The following is a 17,752-nucleotide window of genomic DNA, read 5'->3' on the forward strand; positions in this document are numbered from 1 at the left end:
TCTCTTTTCCAAAGGAACAAGTGATAGGACAAGAGGAAATGGCCTCAAATTGCACCAGGGGAGGTTTAGATTGGACACTGGGAAAAATAAAAAGGGTTGTCGTGCATTGGAACAGGCTGCCCAGGGCAGTGGTGGAGTCACCATTCCTGGAGGTGTTTATTAAAGATATGTAGACAAGGTTCTTAGGGACATGGTTTAGTGAAAGTGTTGGGTTAATGGTTGGACTCAATGATCTTTAGGGTCTTTTCCAACCAAAATGTTTCTATGATACTGTACATCATACTCTTAACAGTCATAAGTTGGGACAGCAGAGGAACATGGCAGCTCATGAACCGTGGTTCCGCCAGACCTCTCCTTACAGCCCCTGCTGCACTTTCCTCCCAGGTAGTGTCTGTGGCCCAAGGACAATCAAAGCTGGTCATATATGCCTCTTAAGATGACTCTTTCTCTGGTAATTTGGTGTTGGTGTTTTTGATGTGTATGGCCTCACTTACCATAATTAGGAAGTTTTCCTCTCTTCCTCTCTAATCCTTTCTGGTGAGCTCTACGCTGGCTTGTCTCACTGCTGCTGCTCTGACACACCATTCAGGCTGCTCCCTTCTTTCCTCCCTGAATATGTACTTTATTCCCCTCCATGAGTTTTCGCGGTGAAATAGTTGCAAACCACTTCAGAGACGGGAAGGAAAAAGAAAGGTTTGTTGAGAAAGTTACTCTAGGCAGAAACTTTTGTGCAAAGCTTTGATTCCTTGTGGGATTTGAGTGGGTTTTTCTGGTTTTTATTTTTGTTTTATTTTTCTTTTTCCTTCCACTTTGGCACAATATCTAAACCAATGTCTCTTAGCACTGAAAGGAGAAGGAGAGAAATTGAGAACGAGCTTGAGTACTTCCCATTACCACTGTTGTAATGAACTCTTTGCCTCCGTTCTTGAGTATTGTCCCCAGTCCCAAAGCCCCTTTGGGGAATATTAGATTGAGAGCTGTAGCACGACGCTTGTTGGAGCCGCCTGTGGGGACGACTGAAAGGGAGGAATGTGTGTGATAGTTGAGGGCAAATAGCTTTAATTTAATTAGTGGATTAATTAAAGCTTTCTCCCTTGGGTCGGGTATATGTGTGTGTGTGGAGAAAGTGTTTCTGCAACCTCCTGTAGCTGTTCATCATGCATTTCTGTTCCAAGTGTGACTCAGATGGGGTTTCTATTGAACTTACTGGGAGCCTGCACAAAACAAATTTCCTGTCTAAGATCTTTTCACTTCAGGGTTTTGTTTAAATGTAATGAAGTATAAATGGGCAAATAAAAACGAGTAATAACAAGAACTTGCCTTGCAAATGAATGTGGTATCTGGCAGCAAGAGAAACGCAGAACTCCAAAAAGCTTCTGTTTCCCAGCAGCCCCGCAGTGAGAGAAGTTTTATGTTAGCACAGATTCCCTCGACCTTCGCTCAGTGAAGCTCATCAAGAGGTTTTTTTCAATGTAATAAACCATTCAAGGACACTTGGTAGCCTTGACTCTGCATACTTTACATAGATCAAGAGGAAAGCAGACTAAGGCCAACAGTGTCCTGGGCTGTATTAACAAGACCACAGCTAGTAGATCCAGAGAAGTGATTATCCCCTCTACGCAGCACTTGCTGGACCACTTCTAGAATATCATATCCCATTTTAGGCTCCTCAATATACGAAATATGTTGGTCAACAAATGCAAGCTCAGAGGAGAGGATGAGGAAAATGGGATTGTTTAGCTGGTGGAAGGAGTGATGTTTTGGAACAACCTAGTAGCAACCTTACAGTGCCTATGAGGAGATCATCAAGAAGAAAAGAAAGACTCGTCATCATGGTCCATGGCAGGAGAAAAATGGACTACGGGCATAGAAGAGGCCCTTTTACCCCAAGGAGAGTTGAGTATTGGAGTGAGTTGCACAGAGAGGTTATGAAGTTTCCATTCTTGGTGGTCTCCAAAGCTCAGATAGAAAAAGCCCTGAAAAACCTGGACAGATCCAATTACAGACCCTTCTTTGAGTGGGAGGTTGAACTGGAGAGTTCTAGAGGTCCCTTCCAACCTGAACTATCCTGTGGTTCCATGATTCTGTCTGAAAGACATGTCATAGATAGTTGCCATGGTCTTGCAGTCAACAGAGGCAAAGCTCTAAACACAAATTCTGTAGACCAGGAAAAAAGAAGATTAAGACAGCTTTAGGCTATCTTTTATATCCTATTGGTTTTGGGTTGTTCTGACACCTGGTACAGCATTACAACTCTAGTATAAACAGAGAATATTCCTGTATTCCACTACTGCTTGAAGACTGAGAGTTGTGCCTTTCCCAGAAATCCTCTGGACATAATAGGGGAGTAGAACAAGCCTTTCTCTGTTGCTGTTGCAAAAGGCAACTCCAAGTATGGGGCAGCTCTGAGGATGGTAGTCAGGGACCTTCTTAGGTATCAGCTGGAACTCTCTATTCAGAGTTCAGGTAGGAACCTTTAGGCTTCAGAGTAGACTAGTTTTATTTTGCCAAGACAGGAGACTGCTTTAAGAGAGAAAATCTGGGAGCTGGACAAGCAAAATCATTGTCACGTACAAGCTCACCCCATTGGAGCAATGGTTCCTCAGATCAGATTAAGAGTGTGTCCTAGAGTGGTCAAAATTAAAGAATTCCTCTTTCAGGTCCTTCATTGCAGGCATTCAGCTAAATCTGAACACCATATTCCAGACTGCTGTAAATATAACTCCTCATTTCTCAGCCAGACATAATATGTTAACAAAGGCAGATCTTACCATCCAACTTCCCATTCAGTCACTTTTAGATATTAATCCAATCATCTGATCTGTTGTGCAGAATCTGCACAAAATGCAATCTGACCACAGAGCCCAGAGGAAAAAAAATACTTATTACTTATCCTCCTTTACCAATCACAAGCTCCACCAATTTACATATGCACTACTTGCCTGTAACTTCTGTTCAATGAATTTCTGCTTGCTGAGGCAACCAGTTGTGGAGGCTTGGCTAAAGTATGGATCTATACCGGGTTGCTCTACTGCCAACAATTTTGGCATGTTCAAGAGTTGGAGAGTGCCCGTGGAAGCAATTGACTGTGCAAGTCCTGCACCACTGATGTCCCATAGTGAGTCCACACAACCCATTTTTGCTCCAAACTAAAAGCTCTTGGAGGGGTGAGAATCTTCCCATGGAGTTTCAGTCGGATTTACAAGTGGGTAGACCTCGATTTGGACACCTACATTGCATTGCTCTTGAATACTTTTGAAAATAAATGGGAGTTGCAATGTTGACAGGCAACTGTCAGCTTTTCAGTCCTAGGTTGACCTCCAAGAAATGAAGTAGGAAGACATCTAGCTTGCGTAATTGGGAGTTGTACTTCTAGGAGTTTTACCTATGGAGAGGAAAGTCTGAGGAAGAATGGAAGAAAGACATTTTATTTTGCAAAATAGCAACCAGAAAGGGCTATTGAACATTTTGTTTCACCTCAAGCACATTACATCTAGCAAGATTTTTAAACACTTTTCCAATGAGTGGTTGTATCCTGCTGGTACAAGGCTTTGAGAAATATTGCTTGCTATTGCCTGCTATTAGAGATAGAATAAAGGTGTACTTTGGTTTACCTCAAGATGTCAGTCCCTGTGGAAGTCATCAACTATACTGAGAATGCCTCACCATGCTCAAAGAGAGATTTTTCAACTGATCTCCAAGATAAAAACCAGTTCAGGCAGACTCAAAAATGGGTTTACCTCATGTTGCATAACATGCCTTTTATCCAGAATTACCACTTCAGAGGGTATGCACAGAGTGAAGGGAATTGTTGATTATGCTGCTGCTACTTTCTAATCTGCAGGGAGACATGCATCTCCCCAGGAGACATCAGTGTTAGAAGGTAACCATATCTTAAATTCATGTAAGCCATTTTGAAAGGGATCAACGCCTTTTTATGGCAGTTTGTGTGTTGGTGTCTTTGATAGGTTGGTTTTGGTTTTGATATTGTGTTTTTTGTTTGTTTGATTGTTTGATGTGTGTTTTTGTGTGTGTTTGGTTGGTTGGTTTGGTTTGGTTTGGTTTTCATTTTGTTTTGGTTTTTTTCTCTGCACAATTTGACTAAAGCATGGTGTCAAAACTATGCTGCAGATGTACAAATGTGCCTTGATTTGAATAAGTTTCTAGTAACCGTACCGTTTCACTTGGTCGAAAGGGTTTTGAAATTACAGTAGCCTGGATGCCAATTACACAGGCAGACAAAAAACAATCAAGTAACAACGTAAGACCTTCCTGGAGACAACTTGTTTGACTGCCAAGCCAGTGTTGTGGGTACCAGTCATGATGTAAATCAGTTCTGAAAAAATCCCTCCCAAACATCTCTGTTTTTAACACAATGTTTTGCAAGTTCTGGCCCTGGTTTGACTAGTTTGAATCATTGCTTGATATGGGATTAAATCTAGTAATGTTTTCGTGACAAGTAAGCTTCTTTCTGCGTTGCTCACATGATAATGTATCACTCTTAATGGTAACTTTTTAAAACTGAAAGTCATATTAGAAATAGTAAAAAGTGTCATTCAGTATAAAGTGAATATTCTAATATAACTAGGGGTAAAACTCTTGCATTACTTTAGAGACAACACTTAGACAAAACATGAATCAGACTCTATTTCATCTCTATGTTAATGCAAAACACATTTCATGAGGGATTTAATGAAAGGTTTTTTGATGTTGGCTTTTCTTTGCTTTTTCTTATCTGTATTTCTTTACCCCTCTTCTTATTGGCATGGTGTTTGATATCACATATCCTGAATGAAGTGGAAATATTCTCATTCACTTCTGCAAAAAAAGAATCAGGACTTTACAGGCATAATACAGAAATGCAAGAAGAGGAAAGAACAGCTAATAATTCTGAATTGTTATATTTGACCAGGTCTTTGTAGAAAAGAAAATGCCAAACATATTGCACAGTTCACTATCACATCTTTACAGTGACTTCAAAACATATTTTCTAACCTTGCAGTTTCTCAAGAATACTGGTGACTTTTCTCACTTCTGTGGATTGACTGCGTTAACTTGTGTAGTGAAATAATGTTTTAAAGCAATGGTGAATGTTCTTACAGAGAGTAAAATGAGGAGAACAGTATTTTTTTAATGATTGTATGTAGTCAAAGGCAGTTCAGGTTTCTCGGCTGGACCATTCTGCACTGTTGGCCCACAGGATGATTATTTTGGATAATACTGAGACCTCTTTCAATGCCCAGCTTTGATGTGTTAAAAACATTCCAAATCCTTCCAGCCACCCAACCTTCTCTCCTATCTGCATCTTTATCAGTGACTATACATGTGGCACAAGGATAATGTCCCATTCATAGAGAATGCCCTGGTTTTACTCTCAGAAGACCTGTATCCACTTGATATAACTGAGGAAATTATTCAAGTGCCGGAACATAAATGTCTTTTGCCACTAGATATAACCTACAGTGTCCAAACTATCCTGACAAAGGGCAAACATAAAGGCTCAGGCAGCCAGCAAGCAACTGGACGTCAAGTGAGATGCCCAAAGGCACATCAAATGGTCCAGACATCTGTGCTTAGACTTCTGACCTGCTCACTTTGGGTATAGCAGTATGTTGGTGCCATATACACAGTGCATATCAGGACAGTTACCTAAGCATGGTGTTCAGTTTAAGTTCACGTCCCTTGTTCAGTAGTAGAAGTGTTTAGAAAGCCTCTTAGTGCAGTCCAGTCCTGTTCTCTCAGGTGCCTAATCACAGCCTTGCTCTGTGCTCTATTGCCTTTCCACTGCAGACATCTTGGGGAAAGGAAGAAGTTGCTCTCGAAGTTGACTTCACCTGCCTTGCTCCCAGCACTTGACATACTTGAACCAAAACAAGGAGAAAGAAAGCTTATTTAAATTCCCATCTGAAATAACCTGGCAACAAGTATTTATTTCCATGAGGAGGGAAGTGTCTGGTACCCTTCTGATCTGTGCAGTTCCTCCCATGTGGTTCCTTCCCCGGAGCATCCATATGTTTGAGCAATGCCTTCCTTAAACACGTGACTCCAAAATTTGATAATCTGATATGCACATATGGCTAGGGCAGGTCTGAAAGCAGTATAGATGTGTTCACCTCATCCTCTGCTCAGGTTTATGTATTAACAATGGCTTTCTTAATGTAACAGGTCACAACAAAACAGCATCTTGAGAGTATATGCCAGAGAATATATATAGGTTGTAACATAATAAACAAATTGTTATTAACATTACCATCATGTCAAGGGAACAGAAAGGAGTTAAGTACTAGAAGTTACGCACAACACATGCCCTTTTATCTCTGCGGTTGCCACCTTAATATAAATAAGTGAGGAAAAATGAAATCTTTAAAATTCTGTTGCATACCTATATTGTCTTAGCTATCTGCGTTTCTCTGGTTGTGTTCTCTCAGAACCAAACAGACATTGATTGTATTTACAGTATTTGTATCTATACAAATACTTGCCTTTTCAAAACTGGCATGAGTCTATCTCCTTCATTTCATTAAGAGTAATTTTTTTTTTTTTTTTAAAAGAGTGAACTTCATACACTATCCACTTGTTTTCTTGATTTTCCTACTATATGTGTCAAAATATTCTTTAACTGCACATATCACTGATATCTTCTGGGAAACTGAAACCAGACTGTCTCTGCTGAATGCAGGAAATTGCAGATGTCCTTGAGGCAAAAGAAATGAAATCAGGAGGCCATGAAGTTCAAGCTTACGCTTCCATTTGAATTGTGCTCTGCTGTTCAGTTGTCGAAGAACTGACTCGACAGATTAAAGGCTCTACCAGCACATAGTTAATGGAGAAACAAGAAACATGTGCATCCATCCAGGAAAACATGGTCACGTTAATGCATCTCTGCATTCAACAGAGAAACCTTCTGTTATAAACACAAACCTGGTTTTACTATCTCAGATAAGGCATTGCTAGTTAGTGGAGATGACAGGCAGCTTCTAGTCTCTCCTGTTGTGCTGAGGTTGCCATTTCTTCCCTTTCTTTGTTTTCTGTATTCCCCAATTTATTTTTTTCTGTATTCCCCAATATTATTTTTTGGAAGTCAGCTGATGAAGAGTATGTAACTCAACATATAACATAACGTAACGTAACATAACATAACGTAACGTAACGTAACGTAACATAACATAACATAACATAACATAACATAACATAACATAACATAACATAACATAACATAACATAACATAACATAACATAACACAACACAACACAACACAACACAACACAATACAACATAACATCATAAAGATTGTTATAATATGTCACATTAAAATATCCTGTCAATGGTGAGAGCTTAAGGAAGGCTGCAGGGATGGGTGAAGCACATCACTCCAGTGCTCTCTCTGTGCCCAGCAGTCTGCATTTCAAATATCTCCTGAGCCAGACTTACTGAGATACAGTTGATGAAATTTAGTCAGTTTAGTGAGATATGTGTGACTAGATATGCCTGTCTGCAAGGAAAACAATAAAATCTGAGCTTTTAACCTTAGGCTTTCTTTATAATCAATCAAGTCCTGACTTTGATTTACCTCTTACTAAAGAAGAAAACAAAAGTTGTAAAGGTAAATCACACTCCTTCATCCTTTTGCTACTGTTTGAATCTAAACCTTCTTCTCAAATGCCTAGGGTTACCCTATAGGGGATATAAAGTTGCGCATAATGGGTTTCTTGTTCTTAGAGTTTAGTATAGTTTGACGGACTTTGCATACATACATACATACATACATAAATATTTATATATGTTTTGAACTCCTTTAGCATTTAACATCCGCAATATCAAGCTGAAAAGAGTTCTGCAGGTTAACAAGAAGTGTATGAAATATTTCTTTTTGTTTATTAATCTCCTCCTTGTATAACTATTATTATTATTATTAATAAAAATAATAATAATAATAATATGTTTTTTATTATTATATGGCAGCTTTTCTAATCTACACATACTAAAAAGTATAGAAACTGCCACATTCACTTACTGAGACAACCGCTGGACACTCCTTTAGACCTGAGCAACTGCTAAGAGTGAGCCAGTACTAGCAACAGAAGCCTGAATTACTTGCTATTTCTCTTTTATCTTTTTAAACTATATTCTGAGAACCTGAACGTCAGCCAATGCAATTTCCCCAATCTTTGGCAAGGTTTAGGAAATGATGTAGCAAAAGCCCTTATGTTCTTGGGAGATCCCAGAGACTGGTGACTATATATATTTTCCAGGCTCTTGAGAGCCCTTAGAACAGAACAGTGTTTGTTTTGAAAATAAACAAATCTAATACGGTTATGCCTGGTATACCCCACGGGGAAAATAGCTGAAATTTATTACTGGGATCTTGGAGATGAAATTATAGCATCATTATTTCCTACAAATGGTGAGTAAACTAGTAAAGTTGGAGTTCATTAGGAAACCATCTCTGTCTTTGAAACAGGGGCTTTGGCTTTTAATTGTTTCAAAGTCAAAAGTGTGCAAATGACTCTCTGCCTCCTCACACACACAAAAACACAACACAAGCACCAACATACTACCCTGTTTCCCTGAAAATAAGACCTATGCCAAAAATAAGCCCTAGAATGATTATTCAGGATTTTTGAGGATGCTCAAAATATAAGCCCTACTCCAAAAATAAGCCCTAGTTGCAGCTCATTTAAAAAGTCAATTTAAATAGTGTCCAGGCAACTGTATATGTAAAAAAGTAATAAGTTTTGGAGCAAAAACTCATATAAGACCCTGTTTATTTTCAAGGAAACAGGGTAGGATTATGCATGCCTAGGGATTTACTGTGTGTATTGAGTATTGCACACAAGTAATCATAAGTGTGTGTGTTTCAGGCAAGACATGAAGAAATTTTTTACAATAGAGGTGGTGAAACCCTGGCCCAGGTTGCTCAGAGAAGTGGTGGATGCCCCATCCCTGGAGACATCCCAGGCCAGGCTGGATGGGGCTCTGAGCAACCTGAGCTGGGTGAAGATGTCCCTGCTTATGACGGGGATGGGACTGGAGTGGCTTTGAAGGTCCCTTCCATCCCAAACTATTCTATGATACTATGTGCTTGCAGTTCAATGTATTGGTCACCCAAACCATTTCCTTCATTCCCAATGCCAATGGCATCCTGAGGTGTATTAGAAGGGGGGTGGTCAGTAGGTCAGAGAGGTTCTCCTGCCCCTCTACTCTGCCCTGGTGAGACCACACCTGGAATATTGTGTCCAGTTGTGGCCCCTCAGTTCCAGCAGGACAGGGAACTGCTGGAGAGAGTCCAGCGCAGCCACCAAGATGCTGAAGGGAGTGGAGCATCTCCCGTGTGAGGAAAGGCTGAGGGAGCTGGGGCTCTGGAGCTGGACAAGAGGAGACTGAGGGGTGACCTCATTAATGTTTACAGATATCTAAAGGGTGAGTGTCAGGAGGATGGAGCCAGGCTCTTCTCAGTGACAACCAATGATAAGACAAGGGGTAATGGGTACAAACTGGAACACAAGAGGTTCCACTTAAATTTGAGAAGAAACTTCTCAGTGAGGGTGGCAGAGCCTGGCCCAGGCTGCCCAGGGAGGTTGTGGAGTCTCCTTCTGTGCAGACATTCCAACCCGCCTGGACACCTTCCTGTGTAACCTCATCTGGGTGTTCCTGCTCCATGGGGGGATTGCACTGGGTGAGCTTTTAAAGTCCCTTCCAATCCCTGACATTCTGGGATTCTGTGATTCTGTGTGATTCTGTTGGGATGTGAGGGAAGTTGAACTGTGCAGGGCTCCAAAATAAACTGAAATAGACTGAATTTGGGTATTGCTTTCCCTGTGTGCTTGTTCCTACTTGGCAGTTAAGGGAAAACAGACCACTTCTGTAAAACACTCTACTTCCCCTCTAGTTCTCTATCATTAAGAATGAAGAAAAAGGGGATGGGAAATATGAAACAGCAAAATTGCTTGCAGAGAACAGGGGTGACCTATCCCATCTTCAAGCAGAACACTGATTTTCACAGTGTTTTCCATGGAGCGTGATTTGAACCTCAGTCGTGCCCCTATAAATGATCTAATAAGAGCTGAGATTGTCTTGCCCTTGAATTGATATCCCCTGGCCACTTTCTGCAACAGGAATGAAATTTCATATTGATTTCTGGGAATGGGTCTTGTTCTTATTTTGTTGCTGCTTTGGGATTGCTTGCATTCTATTGACTGCAATTTTCCTGTTATAAACTCTTGATTTTTAAAATTTTTTTTAAACCCATTTTTATTTTTTTCCTCATAGTGGGCAGCCTCAGAGCCTTAAAGATAGGGGAAAAAATTGGATCAAGTCACTTCAGTTTAATTGGCATTGCACTTCCTTTTGGCAAGAAAGTTGCCTTGTATTCATTGGGAGTAAAGGAAGATGGGAACATTAAGGAATGGATAGGGTGAAAGACTGGAAGAGCTTTTAATTTGGTTTTGAGTCCTGAGCGAGTTTAATGGACTGTGCAAGACTCATAAGAAACTGGTGTAATATCAAACTGAGCCTTAATTGATTTCTGATTCCTCTTTAAAATATTGCTTTATTTAGAGATACCTTTACTTCAGCCTTATGAGGAAGGAATACAATAAAATAAACCAAGCATATTAGAAATTAACTTTGACAGAGAGACCAACATTTTATCTCATTTCTAATGATGTTTTTATTTCTTTTTCTTTTTGGAATGAGACCTCAATACTTACTGATGTTTCAACATAAACTCATTAGTGATTTTAAGTTTGTAATTGTTCTTCCTCCACGTTTTTTTCCCCATGTTTCAGGTTACAGCAACCCATTCCAACTGTATCATTAAAAAGGAGCAAGAGACTTGTCTGGAGAAGATACGGAGGGCAGCTGCTCTGAACCCTCTCAATGACTCTTCTCCAGGTGAGTTCCAGCTTGGTATAAATCATATATGTTGAACTGATGGTTTCTAAACCTTTCCTGTCATGTCTGCAGGGCTTTCCAGCAACATCAATGCAAACATCTTACTGTAAAAGGTGCGGTCACTGCAGTTGAATTGAGCATATACAAACATTATAACGACAAAAAAATCAATAAATGGGGATGTACCAGAACAATTGCTGGTTATTATCAGAGGTCAGGACTTTGCTGCTGTACTTTAGGTGATGCAGTGTCATGTATCTACAAAATTAATCCAAAAAGAAAAGAAAAAAAGAAAGAAAAAAGAAACACTGTGCCTAGAAAGGCCTTGATAATGTTGATGTCTTCTGTTGGTGCAGGTGACAACAACTATCATGGACTGGACATAAGATTAAGTGCATCACTGGTCTGGTCTGTAACAGCTCATTCCACATCATTGGCTCGGTCATAATTTGTGCCTCTCTCTCACATGATCTGAAGACCTTTACAGGGATTAACATTGTGATGACCGTAATCTTTATAAAGAATACTTGTGCTATTGCTGAGATAAGAAACTGAGGCAGCAAGCAAAGAAGAAATTAATAGTTTAATATCCTGTCTCATTTCCCATTGACTGCAGCAGGAGCTTCCTATGGCCAGCAGGAATGAGAGAAGGGCAAAGAATGACAGAGAAACTAATTGGAAATCACGGTCTGTTTTCTGAGTCCTGTTCAAAATGCTTCTACAGCGACTAGAATTGGTAAAATTGTGGAGAAAAGCAGATAAAACACATTGCATGAGTGAGTAAAGATGGGCGATTTCACTTTTCCTCACCACGTATTTTAGCTCAGAAGCAGGGGAGGGCAGGATGCAGATCTGTGTGTTATCAGAGCATCCTCTGAAGCAAACCTTGCTTTTTAGCAAGGAGTATTTTCATCAGAGTCCTGCTATTAATCTCATACATAAGCTCATTTTTGTTCTGCTTCCCAGCTTTGGGCAAAGGAACTGTGTGGTTTGGTGGAACTGGGGAAAGCATGTAATTCAGACAGTTCATTTCAGCCCCAGGGGCGTGTTTTTGAGTTCCCCTTTGTGCATTACAGAAGAGCTTCCTAATTCTTCCCGGGTCCAGAAGTGGCAAAAACAAGGACAAAAGGGAATAAAAAAACCCAAACCCTATTTCTCCTCCCCTGCCCCCAGAATGATGTCAGAAGTAGACCATGAGCCCTACTTCTTATAATTATGCAATGACTATTATTTGGATTCAGGAATTCATACCTTTTCCCAGGTCAGAAGAGACTGTTTCACTAGCTGGTTTGTTATCACTCAAATCCAGAATAACCCTGGCAGTTGGAGGACTATTCAGACTGAACTCTTCCTCCCTGCATATTCCCAATTCAAGGAGTACGGCTCAGAGACAGAAGAGGTCCAGAGCCATTGGAAAGGCTTTTGTATCTCAATGTGATTAAAATGTGTCACCCACTCAGGCAGCAAGAGACTGAATCTTGTCAAGCAGCAGAACCCAGCTGCTCTTTATACTGCTTCCCCAGTATTTTTTTGATTTAATCACTCTAAAGAAGATTTTCCCAGGCTTACTGTGCATCTTTTAATTGTTCGCCACATCCTGTGGCAACACTTTCCACAGTTTATGTGGCTTTGGATAAAGAAGCCACATTCCCTCAAAGACTTTTTTCCAGTGAAGTATTCTGGCATATTTCTTGTTTTAAAGCCATTTCTGTCTATGGATCCTATTTTTTGCCCTTTCTCTTTACCTTTTTAAAATTATTATAAACATGTTTTACATATAATATTTCATTTCACCTCTGTGACTAGTCTATTGCTTTAATTCCTGACATTCCAGAAACACCTTTCATAACATGGTACTTATTTCAAGGCCACCCTCATTCCCAACAAAGCCTTACCTCCATAACTAAAGGACTGGACATCAACAGATATAGTGCAGTATTTGGGAAAATACCACAAATACCTATTTCCTCCAAAACCACTTTTTTCCCCTGGGCTGTTATTGGAATGAAGCACTATTTGCCACAGCTGAATCTGGTTTTAGGTTAAGTTATCAAGCACCGTTTGGAGAAGTTTCATTATGAAACTCCCTGATAAGTAGTAACTGCCCACAAATTATTCAGTAATATGTGCAGTGTGTTGATTCTTCCCAATTTTCACCTGTTTTTCACTTGGGAGAAGTGAAAATTGCCCAACATTTGAGTTTTGTTATTCATTTGTAGCAGTAAGACTTACTAATGATGGCAGGCAGTGGGGAAATGTGTTATTACCTTGTTTCCCTCAAAGAAAGAGAAACATAGGAAATAACTCCCTTGCTTGTTAGCAATAGCTGAAGGAAGGAAGATGTCCCTCCTGGCTGGTGAGTAAACTTCTGTTTATTTGAGAACAAGGAGATGCATAAAAGTACCTCTTCTCTCTTTTGACTACTTCAGCATGTAATTTTCTGTGGAACAATTCAATAATTGAATTTTTTGAGGATTTATTTCTCCTTAAAGGGGCTGAAAGGTATAAAATGGGTTTTGAGTTTTTAGAGCCTGTAGGGGCTTGGGCACATGTTCAAGTTACTGTAGTTTAAAAAAAATTCCTTCGAACTAGCTGACCTACAGAATCCTCTGTAAGCAAGGAAGCTCCACATTCTGTTGCAGGTGACACAAAGTCAAATGATTATGTGTAAAACTTGGATCTGGGACATGAACAGTCTTTGTGATCTGTATTTCTACACGATCTAGAGTAATAATCTTACAGATAGTGAATCCTACTCCAAGGTGACCACATGGTGTAAAGAACAATAAAGGTAATAGCAGGTTATCTGCTCCTGTTTTAAGAGCTTGTCTTCTGCACTGATATTTCTCCTCGCTAAGAGTAGTGCATGGAAAGCAATACACTTCAAAATCAACAGAGGAAGAACATCTTTTGAGTTCCTACATTTTTCAATAATTCAACTGTCCTGCCTTTGCTTTGCCCCCCTGCTGCGTTCAGCGTCTGTGAACACAGACATAAACTAAATGGTTCCCCAGAGCTCCTCTGGGTGAGGTCCAACACGAGCACAATGTTGATGTTGCAAGAGCAACCACAGCTCTTGAAGAGCAAAGCTGGCACTATATTATGGAAAGTCTCCAGCCTCAACTTGTCAGTGCTCTGATGTTTTCCCCTTTCCCTCCCCTCTACCTCTCATGCCCAGATGTTGTGCTCATTACTGTTTTATTCTTCACAGCACTGTTTTCTCTCCTTCTGCTGCTGTGTAATGCCTATAATGCTTCAGAGACAGTTACTGCCTTGAGATTTTCTGTTTGTTTCTTTTCCGTGGGTTTTATGATAACTTCTTCCTCTTAAATGCTTTGAATTCTTCAGGAGCTTTTATATAAGAAAAAATAAGGAGAAGCTGCTGACCCTGTGTGTCCATCCCTGTTCAACCACCACATACAGACTGAATGGAAAAGAGAATATAAAGAAAATGAAATCTCAGCAGGACACAGATCTAACTCTTTTGCTGTGGAGGTGGAATTAAAGTGATAAAGTGAAATAATGAAAGCCAAAGGAAAAAAAAAAAAAAAGAAAATAAAAGAGGGAGCAGAATGATTATTTCATACTCAACTTCCCCAGGCAGTGGAGCCAGGCTATTTATTACATCAGTGTTTCCAACCTCCTTTGCTTGAGTTTTTGACCTTGCTATAGCGTAGAGCTGCCTCAGTTCCTGTTGGACCCTCTTCTAGCTGCCAGCAGTTCTCAAGGGACCTTCTATCTGATAAGAACTGATAAAGCTCACTGCTGATCCATATACACCCTTTTTCATTTCTATTTTTTCCCATCCAGGTTCTGTTGACCTGTTCCCAGCCCTGGGGCTAGGAAAGAATGGCACAGGAGTTACTCAGATGCTGAATGACAGTTTCCTGGGTCATGTACACTTAGCCTGGGATTCATCTAATTAAATGTTGATGCCTGCAAATGCATCCACACTACAAATGAGCAAGTCACCTTGCTCATTTTCTAGCTCTGAATATCTAATAAGTAGAGTCTGAGACATGATTCATTTTATCCTCCGAGTAAATTAGACAGTGCCTTTTTTTTTCTCTATGAACATATATAGAAGTCAGCGTGAACATCTCATCTATATATATTTATGCTGTAGGTGCCTACATTTTATCAGACACATCCTACCTTTATCATCTGGCTCTGTTATACTGACTAGGTCATGCTAGAGGTCTGGATTACCCCAAAAAATCTAGACCAAGATTTTTCCCAGGGGATGTTTTGATACACAAGTGTCTTCATACCATCCATGTGCTTAACTGTAGTAGATCTACTTATAGTTGAGTGAGCAAGTTTTGCAATCATTGCTTCCTTGAGTGGTGACCTTAAAAGACAGGCAGGTGTCCAGCAACCTGCATATTCACACTTGTCACGTGCATGAACTCACAGAGAGAATCTCCCAACTGTCTTCTGCTTCTTGATGGGCTTGTATCTCATGGAATTGTAACTCCAAAGGCCTTGCATATTTCTTGCTTGGTCTGAGATTTCATGACAAGTTGCAACTGACACTGTCAATGGGGCCACCAAGATCACAGCCAGGAAATATGCCACTCAGAGAAACCCTGCAAAAGAAAAAGCCCTGCTAATGAAGTGTAGAACACTTCTCCAGCTGTAGATTGGCATGTCAGAATTTTCTCAGCCTGTTACCTGTCTTGCTTTCCACTGTTGGAACTTGATATTCTAGATTTGTCCCCTGAATGTGGCTCTCTTTCAAATGGTGGGGGGACTTCCCTGAGTGATAGGATGAGGGGCAATGGGCACAGACTGAAACACAGAAGGTTTCATATGAACCTGAGGAAAAACTTCTTTTCTTTGAGGTGCCAGAGCCCTGGAACAGGCTGCCCAGAGAGGTTGTGGAGTCTCCTTCTCTGGAGACATTCAAACCCACCTGGACACATTCCTATGTGATCTGCTCTGGTGACCCTGCTTTAGCAGGTGGGTTGGACTGGATGATCTCCAGAGATCTCTTCCAACGCAAACCATTCTGTGATCAGCGTATCTGGGCATAGTGTCTAAAATGCACTGATTTGGAATGAGCCAAGGTATGATAATAGCAGACTCAGCACAAGAATTTGAATACAAATAGAAGTGATGAGGAATCATTGGTGATTATGTGGTTCATGACTCCCTGTCAAATTAATCTTTAAGTTGTAGTTCTAGTTGGCTAGTCTCATCCCTCCTGTCATTCCTCTGAAAAACACTGAAGTGCAGCAGCATTGCCAGGCAAGTCAAGTAATTCAAATGAAATAAGTATTTGCAGGGATGCGGTGCCTACAATGGTTTTTATTGAGAGGGATCCTGTCAGCAAGTAATCCTGTGAATCGACAGGAAAGAAACTGGTAAGGGTACCAACAGGGTAGGAGATGGCGATTAGAAAGTAATAGTGGTAATGCAAGGAGAGAGAAAATCACAGTAGACTTTGAAAAATGTTTTCATCTTCATATAGTCATGGAGAAGTTTTTTTTTAGTTTTAGATTTTTTTTTATTGGGTCTCTCCTGTTCTTTTAGAGCCTTGTCATTATCTGCTCTTATTTCCCTTGGCACCAGTGGGAAGACATTACTTCATTGTGTGTGGTGGTGTGTGTGTGCATGTGTCTCCCTTATTGATGTAGCTGTGCAAAAGAACAATAGGACTAACGTTGTTCTTCTCACAGTTAGTTTTCAAAAGCTATTGGGTTGGGAAGGTACAGCTAAGAATACATCTCTACACCTAAATGTTTTCTACTTGGCTCCTCTTTGAGCTGGGATACTTACCCAGATAGCTTTGATCTGCCTGAATACATCTGTCCTTGTTCAAAGATGCATTCTTTGCTGATGGATTTATCCATGTGACACTGCATAAAATATATTCTATGAGCCTCATGTTAGAGCTGGTAGAAACAAGCAAGAATTTCAATATAGAAGTTAGGGATCATGTGATACCAGGGTTTGGATCTGTGCTCATTTCAAACATCTATACTGTAGATTTCCCTACCCAAACGAGATACCTGTGCAACCATTGGTACCTGAGCTGTGATCAAGCTCTACTTTCTCAGGCAAATACATGAAAAAGAGCTTCACTGATCTCTCTTTTCCAATCATTGACTCATTCTTTAGCTCTTTACTAAATGTCTCTAAGTTTTTCAACACTATTTTAAGCATCGGATACAAAGGGTGGATTCATGCCACCTAAATATGGTTGTATATAGTAGAGAGGCCTTTATTAATGCTAGTTATTTAAACTGTGTTTATAGTCAATAGATCAAAATAAGTACTTAGAAGTCACTTACACTTACAAGTAATTACAGCACTTAAACTTGCCCTGTTTTGGACATCCATCTTACATTGAGAAGACTATATGACAAATGCCCATTTGTCTCCAATGCTTATTAAAACAATAGTTATGGAGGTCTGAAGTTAGGTGGCATGAATTCTGTGGATAATAATGTAGGAATACTGGAATGAACACAACCTTCACAATCCAGGCATAAACCATTCTAGAAAGAATCTTGTTCTCATATGGGGGAACAGCAGGTAAAAGAGATGCTACGACCCTACTGTGAATTCAGTCACACTAGTGAAGCTGAAAGCCTGGAAGTGCATCGTCATTTAAAAAGATCAAGATCAGCAATGACAGGGGAAAGAAAGGGAAACTGCTTTGGAATGATCTGCTGGAGAGGAGACAAACCTCCAATGGGTGAACCACTGGTATGTTCCTATTTTTAGTAAAATCCTCTAGCATATTTCTTTCTCATCGCCCTATAATATACAACCAAACTATACTTATATATATGGTCTGCCTGGGAAAACTAATAGTATAATAACAATATTTTTTCTGGTGAAGGTTTCCTG

At 40.1% G+C, this 17,752-nt stretch overlaps 1 protein-coding gene across 3 annotated transcripts in view; it reads left to right on the top strand.

The window, feature by feature from the left end:
• ADCYAP1R1 (ADCYAP receptor type I) overlaps positions 1-17,752 on the top strand; it is a 146,579-nt gene that overhangs the window by 50,352 nt on the left and 78,475 nt on the right. For all 3 annotated transcript variants that reach the window (XM_082045139.1, XM_082045140.1, XM_082045141.1), the window contains exon 3: positions 10,789-10,894. In XM_082045139.1, the coding sequence (XP_081901265.1) occupies positions 10,789-10,894 (106 nt within the window). The remainder of the gene's footprint in view (positions 1-10,788; positions 10,895-17,752) is intronic.

Source organism: Streptopelia decaocto (assembly GCF_964273445.1).
Source record: "Streptopelia decaocto genome assembly, chromosome: 2".
Classification (NCBI taxonomy): domain Eukaryota; kingdom Metazoa; phylum Chordata; class Aves; order Columbiformes; family Columbidae; genus Streptopelia; species Streptopelia decaocto.